We start from the raw sequence: 8,623 nt of genomic DNA, 5'->3' as shown, positions 1-8,623 counted from the left end.
AACTGTCCAACAGAGAAAGACCTGGAGCTGTTGATCAGCAGTGGCTGAGGATCACAGTATCACAGTATAACTTAGGTTGGAAAGGACCTCGAGGATCATTGAGTCCAACCTATCAACACAGACCCCATGACTAGACCATGGCACCAAGTGCCACGTCCAATCCCCTCTTGAACACCTCCAGGGATGGGGACTCCACCACCTCCCTGGGCAGCACATCCCAATGACGAATGACTCTGTGAAGAACTTCCTCCTCACCTCGAGTCTAAACCTCCCCTGGCGCAGCTTGAGACTGTGTGCCAGTGTGTGCCCACGTGGCCAAGGCCACTGACATCTTGGCCTGGATCAGGAACAGTGTGAGCAGCAGGACCAGGAAAGTGATCTTAGTCCTGTACTCAGCCCTGGTGAAGCCACAGCTTGAGCACTAGGTGCAGTTTTGGGTCAGTCACTCCATGGAAGACCCTGAGGTGTTGGAGCAGGTCCAGGGAAGGGCAGCGAAGCTGGGGAAGGGCTGGTGAGGAGCAGCTGGAGTTGTTCAGTCTGGAGTAAAAGAGGCTGAGGGGAAACCTTTTGGCTCCTTGAGAGGAAGTTGCAGCCAGGTGGGGGTTGGTCTCTTCTCCCTATAACAAGTGACAGGAAATGGCTCCAGGCTGCCCCGGGGGAGGTTTAGGTTGGACATTAGAAGAAATGTATTGACCAAAAGGGTTCTCAAGTACTGGCCCAGGCTGCCCAGGCCGGTGGTTGAATCCCCATCCCTGGAGGCATGTCAAGGAGGCAGAGATGTGGTGCTGAGGGCCATGGGTGATGGGATCAGTAAAAGGCTATTCAATAAGCAGCGATTAGTAAAAATATTAACAACTTTATTAGTCATAAAAACCCCGCCAAAAATATTCATAAAACCTATTTCCAGGTTGGAGATGCTGGGTGGTGGAACAGATCCCTCCCCAGCAGGGACAAGTAACAATTTAAACAATATGTACAAAAATCCAGAAACAACAAACAGCACTTTGAAACTGCAGAGCAAGGGAGCACCGGCAATGGAGCCGGCGATGGCCCACAGCCGGGGGAGCTCCAGGACTCCCTGGGGCACCAGACCCACCACAGATCCTTACAAGAATCAGATATGCATAGTATCATAGGGTTGGAAGGGACCACAAGGATCATCTAGTTCCAACCCCCCTGCCATGGGCAGGGACACCCCACACTAGATCAGCCTGGCCAGAGCCTCATCCAGCCTGGGCTTAAACACCTCCAGGGACAGGGCCTCAACCACCTCCCTGGACAACCCATTCCAGGGCTTCACCACTCTCATGGGGAAGAACTTCCTCCTCCCCTCCAGCCTGAATCTCCCCACCTCCAGCTTCATTCCATTCCCCCTAGTCCTATCACTCCCTGAGATCCTGAGCAGTCCCTCCCCAGCCTTCCTGTAGCCCCCTTCAGATCCTGGAAGGCCACAATGAGGTCACCTGGGAGCCTTCTCTTCTCCAGACTGCACAGCCCCAACTCCTTCAGTCTGTCCTCACAGGAGAGGTGCTCCAGCCCTCTGCTCATCCTCCTGGCCCTTCTCTGGACACCTTCCAGAGAACGTATTGTAACTCCTCGCTGATCGTGGTACCTCCTGGCACATGTTAGGACTTCAACAAAACCAAGATGGCATCAACCAGGTGGGAGCTGCAGGAGCAGAGTTTCACTTTCCGTTGGTGTCTGCAGCTTGTTGCTGAGACAGGATTCACTCCTGAAGGCTTTGTAGCTGAAAGCTTTGTAGAGAGGAGGTTCCTCTGCTGCAGTTCTTCACAGCAGCATTTGTTGCCTCTCCCAGTCAAATGAAACTGTGCCGGGGACTCGGCTCCTCCGGGGTCTGTCCGCCCCTGGGCATTACAACACTAAGACAGCGAGGGGGCTTTGCAGTCCTGGCTGGGGAAACTGAAACACAGCCCAGCTTCCAAGCGAGGCTTGTGCTTGCTCCCAGAACGTGGGCAATTGCGAGGCAAGGCTCTGGCTCTTTGGGCTGGTACTTAGAGATTTCCCCAGACAATAACAGCCAGTGACAGCACAGAGTGAGGGATAAAACCCTGACACTAACCTATAGAAAGGGGTTTTTCTCCAAAGGTGGCCAAAGGCACACACACCTGGCCCACTTGGGCTCCAGGACATGTTCAGACAAGCCTGGGCAATGAAAACCCAGACCTGAAAAACCTGAAAAAAACAGACCTACCAGCTGCTGCCTCATTGCCTGGTTCAGAGCACTTTTGAGGCCTTTTGTCCCTTCGAGACAATGGGTTAGCACCAGCTTGGTAGAGGTAGAGAATGGTTGGACTGGATGATCTCAAAGGGCTTTTCCAAATGAAGTGATTCTAGGATTCTCTACTTCATTGAACTAAATAGAGGACTCTGATGAAGAGCACACAATGAATTACTCTGACAAAAGCCCTGGAAAAATAGTGAAAAATATAAAGGCAAGACAGAAAAAGCACAGCAGCTGAGCCACACACAGAGGTCATTTGGTTGGGTTGGACTTCTGTTCTGCTTTGGGGGGCTTGGTTTGAATGCTGTTGTTTAACGGGGTACAGGAATGCACTGGGGGCTTGGTTGGTTTTCAGATGTGAGATGATCTGGAGAATTTGATGCCCTGGAGTTTGGCAGACAGCATCTCAGTTCTTGCTGTTTGCTGTAATTGAAAACATGTCCAAAACCTGTGAAATAAACAAAGCTGTGAAGCCCAATGAAGCACTGAGTTTCTTCTTCCACTCTGGAACACAGACCTCTTGGCTTTCTTGGTTTGTTGGATTATTTTCTCTTGTTTTGGTAAAAGCACTACACTAACCCCACCAAAACAGGAGGCTTGCACTAGCAGTTCACTCTGGGGACTCCTCTGCTTTGCCACAGCAGGAACTCCAGTTTCAATGAGTATCGTCAGTGCTTTCCTTCCTAATGGCAGCAGCCATCTCCCCTCCCATCTGCAGTAACGAATATCCCTGTGAGCCATTACTGAGATGAGAAGGCAGCATTAGGAAATCATTTAATGAACATTAATTGCTTCTTAATATGATTTAGCTGCTGGAAGGCAGGCAGCTAAGCGAGCTCCAGCAGCCCTACGACCGCTACCACCAGGCTCCTTTCCAGACCCAATCCTGCCCACCGCGGGGCAGCAGCCCTTCACACGCCACATCCATAGCTATGTGCAGCTCTCCCAAATTAACAGCTGAGCGGGGTTGTAGGAACTTGGCAACAAAGTCATTATGACACCACCTGGCTGAGGAGCAAGCTCTTCCTTCTGTGTGCAAGCCAGCAATCCCCAATTCCCACTGACTTTGGAAGCTAATGGGAACCAGAATGTGGAGGATGCTGCCAAGGTGCAGTGGCTTCCAGCTGTCAGGAGGACAGGAGGGGGCACAGTCTTAGAATCACAGAATCATTAAGGCTGGAAAAGACCTTTAAGATCATCAAGTCCAACCATAACCCAACTACCATGATGACTAAACTATATCCTGAAGCATCACATCTACAGCTTCTTGAACACCTCCAGGGATGGTGACCCTGGCACTGCCCTGGGCAGCCTGTCCCAACCCCTCACCACTCTTGCAGCAAAGAAATTTTTCCTCATCTCCAGCCTAACCCTCCCCTGGCACAGCTTAATCTCATTTCCTCTTGTTCTGTGGCTGGTTACTTTGGAGAAGAGTCCAACACCATCCTCACTTCAACCTCCTTTCAGGGAGCTGTAGAGAGCAATGAAGTCTCTCCTCAGCCTTTTCTTCTCCAGACTGAACAATCCCAGCTCCCTCAGCTGGTCCTCCAAAGGCCTCAGTACTTTTCTAGGGACACCCTCCAGCACCTCAATGTCTTTCCTATACTATGGCACCCAGAGTTGAACCCAGTACTCAAGCTGTGGCCTCAACAGAGCCCAGTACAGGGACAGTATCACTGCCCTACTGCTGCAGGATACACTGGCTTTGATCTAGGTCAGGATGCTGGCTCTTGGCCACCTGAGCACTGCTGGCTCATGTTCAGCCATCTACCACACCCCCAGATCCTTTTGCACCAGGCTGCTTTCTGGCCATTCTGCCCCAAGCCTGTAGTGCTGCTTGGGGTGGTTGTGACCAATGTTTTCCTGTGTGGCACCTTTGTCACCTTTGCCTTTATAGTTTTGAACCTCTACAAGATGTTATCTGATGCTGTCACTTCTGGCAACACAATGCCAGAGGAAGTTGATCTTTGAATCCAGCATTCCTAAGTCTGAATCCCTGTTTATCAGAGATTCTCCTCTCACCCTGTAGTTAGGTCACTTAAACTTTGTACTGAGGTGCCTCTGAAGGCTGGTGGCACACAGAGGTATGGTGACAATCAACAGGTGTAATGTCACTGGTAAACAAGCAGCACCAAGTGCCAAGTCTCATTTAAACAGAGTTCATAATCTTCCCATTTGCCTTGCAAGAACGTTAATATGACACAGAGATTGACCTTCTGATCTGGGGAAAGAAATAATCCTGACTGACATTACAGACTGGCGTTGGCAGCAGACTTCTAACTGGAAATATGATGTCCTCACTGACATCACCAAATTTCCCATGGATTAACTGACAGGGATAGTTCAGAACTCCTGGGAAAATCTGTACTGCAGAGGAAACAACAGCCAGGGAAAAACACAAATCGTTTTCTGGACTGTAATTCTTAACTCCTCATTCAGAGCTGAAATAGAATTGCCACCAAACCTTCTAAAATGAAAGATCTTTACACATGCAGAGCTGTCAAGTTTCACAGAGGCAACAGTAGGATTGAAGCTTCTAGCATCTCCTAAACAGTAAACACACACCTTGAGAAGCTTGAGCACTGCCCCTGGATGTTCATATACAATGTCTTCTGCATTTGGAAGCTGAAGTGAGGCGTCTGGAAATGGTGATGAAACACTTCCATGTTCAAGACACTTATGATTCAGGACAACCTCAAACCAGCAAACTTCTTTAGGACTTCAAAAATCTTATCCCTAGCTTTGTTTCTCTATTACAACCAAGCATTGTAAAGCCAAGAGCAGACTGAGCTGTGCTCATCAGGAGACAGTGCTCTGAGTCAGTCCGATAACTGCTGCCCTTGGCAACTCCAGCCCACCACTGCTGCTAGCTCACTTCCACCAGGGCCCACAGCACCGCTCACCAGTGGGCTAACAAATGCCCTAAGTGGGCATTTCCTGGCATCCCCCAACACAGCCGATGCTGTGCTGCTGCTCTGATAGACTGCAGGCATACTGCTGCTGCTGGGTCTGACCTCTCACCCCTGCCAACTTCCATTTAGACAGCTACAGCAGAGCTCTTACTCTGAGGCTTGCCTGCCATGAGCTGAAAACACAAGGACAGCTCTGAGGCTGAAGGGAATACTTGCCGCTGCAGAAAGCAGGAAGGCTTGGGAGGAACCCATGAAAGCCAGGTGCCAGCTGCCCAGCAAGTGCCTCCCTGCCACCCAGCAGGTATGGGTACAGACTCCTTGCCACAGAGCAGGCACAGCCTCCCTGCCACCCAGCAGGTATGGGCACAGCCTCCCTGCCACAGAGTAGGCACAGCCTCCCTGCCACCCAGCAGGTATGGGCACAGCCTCCCTGCCACAGAGTAGGCACAGCCTCCCTGCCACCCAGCAGGTATGGGCACAGCCTCCCTGCCACAGAGTAGGCACAGCCTCCCTGCCACCCAGCAGGTATGGGTACAGCCTCCCTGCCACCCAGCAGGTATGGGTGCAGCCTCCCTGCCACAGAGCAGGCACAGCCTCCCTGCCACCCAGCAGGTATGGGTACAGCCTCCCTGCCACCGGGTCTCTCAGTAACGGGGCTATCCAGTGGCACCTTGTCACCTCACTCAGCAAGGGCTGGCCTTGGGAAAGCATCACCAGGTGCACAATTAGGTATCAAAAGAAGCAAACTTACTACAGAAATATCCCCGTACCAAACCCACTGCCAATAGGTTCTATTAAGAACAGAAATAAGCAAGACCGAAGGTAGATGATGTTCAGCGTGGTGTGAGAGATCAGGACGTGCTAAAGCGGCGGCGACCTCAGCGCATCAGCCTCGGGGCAGAGCAGGCTACCCGGGCCCTCACCCGCGGTTCCCTGCCGGGTAACCTCCGGTCCCGCCGCCACGCCTGTTCAAGTTCGGACAGGCTTTTAACCTCTCACCCTGCGGGGTCACCGACCCGCCGCCTCTGAGGCCGGGAAACGCATCGAGCAGCCGACGGCAGAGGCCAAAGGCCGCCCGGGTCCTGCCGGCACGCTGCGGTCCCTCGCCGAGCCGCGCCGCAGCCCATCACGGAGCCCTGCCAGCCCGGCAACGAGGGGGCACACGGCGGCATCGGCCCCTTGCAGAGCCGCCCCCCGCCGCGGCGGCCGCCGCCTCCTCCCCGGGAACCCGCCCAGAGAGCGCCGCTCGTCTGAGGTGTCTGGAAGGGGGATTCTGGAGGGGGGCCCGACCTGCTCCCACCCGGCTCCGCCCGGCCCCTCGGCGCGGCCGCCCGGGCAGGGCCCGAGCAGCGGAAGGGGGCTGATAGCGGCGGAAGGGGGCTGATAGCGGCGGCTGCGGCGCAGGGCTACGGGCGAGGGGCGGAGCAGAGAGCCTCCGTGGCTGTCAGGGCCGCCTCCCCCTGCCCGCAGCCTCTTTAAATGCTATGGGGCGGCTGTAGCTGCGGTGGGTGCTGTGGAGCGCGCCATGCGGGCTGTCATTGCCTTGGCCGCGGCGCTGGGCAGCCTGCTGTTCGGAGGCTGCCTCCTGCGCCTGGGCGGCCAGCAGCCCCTCCGCGCCAGGTAGGGCGGCCGGGGGCCTCGCCCGTGGCGGGGGGCTGCGGGGCGGGAGCGTCGGGAGCCGGCGGGGCAGGAAGGAGCGGGACGCGGCCAGCCCCCGCCGGGAGGGCGGTGCGGCGGAGCTTTGGCAGGCTGGGTTCGGCTCGGCTGTTAGCAGCCCGCGAGGGACCCGTGGGGAGAAGACCGGCGCAGCTCTGGCCTGGCGATCTTTAATCACTGGTTCTGATAACTTTGTTTTCCCGTCTTGCTCGCCAGGGGCTGGGAGGAGGACGCAGGAGCTGCCGTTGTCACGCCGAGAGCGGTGCTGTCCCTCAGGTCCCCCGCGACGCCGCTGCCTCGCACCGAGAACAGGTACGGTGCCGGCTGCCTGCGGGCGCCGGGCGTGGGGCTGCCGGGGCAGAAACTCCTCTGTCATCCAGCCTTCGTTTTGGTCTGCCAGCTTGATCAGAGAGAGCGTTAGAGGCTGATGAGGCTGAGAAAGGGACAATTCAGTGTAACGCACGCTTTGCTCTCGGGCTGTCGCTCGGCCGGTGGAGCCGAGCCCAGTAGCACGGTGCCTGCAGCAGCTTTGTGAACGCGCGATCAAAAAGTGCCTGCTGCATGGCCTGCCCAAGAGCCTGGTAGTCTTCCCTTCAGGAAGGTAGAGCTGGGTAACAGTGTTACCGATTTGGTAATGTGTATTTCATTCAAGACGCAGATTTCTCCTTCAACATCTGTAGGCAAGACGCTCGGAGCCTTTTTTGTGTTTTGTGGCATTTTGCTTCATGGGAGGCCTTTGGCATGATCCCGTGTCTTTCAGAGCACTGTAGATCTTTGTTTTGCAGCCGGTTAATTTATACAGTGAGGTTTAATATTAAAAATAATTGGTGAGCTCAGCAGTGGAACAAGTCATGTTGTACATGCAGGCTTCAATACTGTGGTGTTGTGCTCTTGAGCCTTTGCACCCTGTGGGAAAAGCAGCAGTGCTGGGGCGGGGGGGGTAGGGGGGTGGTGTCTAATCCACACATCAGAGGTTGCCAGGTAAAAAAGTAGTTTGCAGATGGTTTTGCTGCTCTCTTTGACTTGATACGGCCTCATTAACATTGCAGTTCCAATGCTTGTTAAACGTTCATGTATGTTATAGTCAAAACCACATCATAAAAAATTGGAAAGAATTTGGGAATTGGATATTGAATGGGAATGAGGATGTCCTGGGCGTATTGAAGCCAGTGGTGGCAATGCCTTTACCTTTCTGAGGCCACCTTCTCAACCAGGCTATCTGGATTTGAGGCTGAAGCAGTCTACTCTTTCCGTCAGAGTAGGTGAGTGCCATTAGTCACAGTAAGCATTGCAGTGTGCCCCAGTGGCAGGTTTCTTTGGTGTTCCTGGTGAGAGACTGTTGTGCTCCTGCCTCAAAATGTACAACTTCGACAAACTCTCTAACATGTTTCAGAATTAGAGTGGAACAAAAGGCACAGGAGCATTTGCAGAATTCTAACTGCTGTTATGTGCTTCTAGTCTGTTTCTTTTTACTGTGCTCATTTTCCCCCCTTGCTTTGTTTTCCTTCTTTTCCACCCCTTACAGTCTGGGTTTGCAGAATGCACTCTGTTCTGTTTTTTGTAGCTGTTGCACCATTCTCTCTGCTCTGCCTTCTGTTAGATTTGTGGGTCCACTCTGCCTTGTCTTCTCATAGTCTTCCTTTTCCATGGCAGTTTTTAAGCTTCAGTCTCCTTCCACTCAGCTCTGTGTACTAAACTACAGAGTGAAACTGCCTAGAGATGCTGGCAGAGAGCCCTTCAGAGAGCAGTCTAGCTGCTGCCCATCTGCTGTTCATGCACTCACAACTGGAGCAAAGAAAGCGGAAGCAGAACG

The 8,623-nt window shown here is 53.6% G+C and overlaps 1 protein-coding gene across 6 annotated transcripts in view; it reads left to right on the top strand.

Moving 5' to 3' along the window:
* Positions 1 to 6,581: 6,581 nt before the first annotated feature.
* ST8SIA6 (ST8 alpha-N-acetyl-neuraminide alpha-2,8-sialyltransferase 6) overlaps positions 6,582 to 8,623 on the top strand; it is a 92,100-nt gene continuing 90,058 nt past the window's right edge. For 5 of the 6 annotated variants that reach the window (XM_068146398.1, XM_068146397.1, XM_068146396.1 and 2 more), the window contains exons 1-2: positions 6,646 to 6,774; positions 7,027 to 7,122. In XM_068146398.1, coding sequence (XP_068002499.1) covers positions 6,680 to 6,774; positions 7,027 to 7,122 — 191 coding nt within the window. In that variant the 5' untranslated portion in view covers positions 6,646 to 6,679. Of the gene's footprint in view, positions 6,775 to 7,026; positions 7,123 to 8,623 lie in introns of all 6 variants that reach the window. The other variant, XM_068146400.1, reaches the window with a different exon arrangement.

Source organism: Melanerpes formicivorus, unplaced genomic scaffold (assembly GCF_026170545.1).
Source record: "Melanerpes formicivorus ecotype bairdi unplaced genomic scaffold, bMelFor1.0.p_v2 SCAF_13, whole genome shotgun sequence".
In the NCBI taxonomy this organism is placed as follows: Eukaryota; Metazoa; Chordata; class Aves; order Piciformes; family Picidae; genus Melanerpes; species Melanerpes formicivorus.
This window is presented reverse-complemented; position numbering and strand designations above follow the sequence as displayed.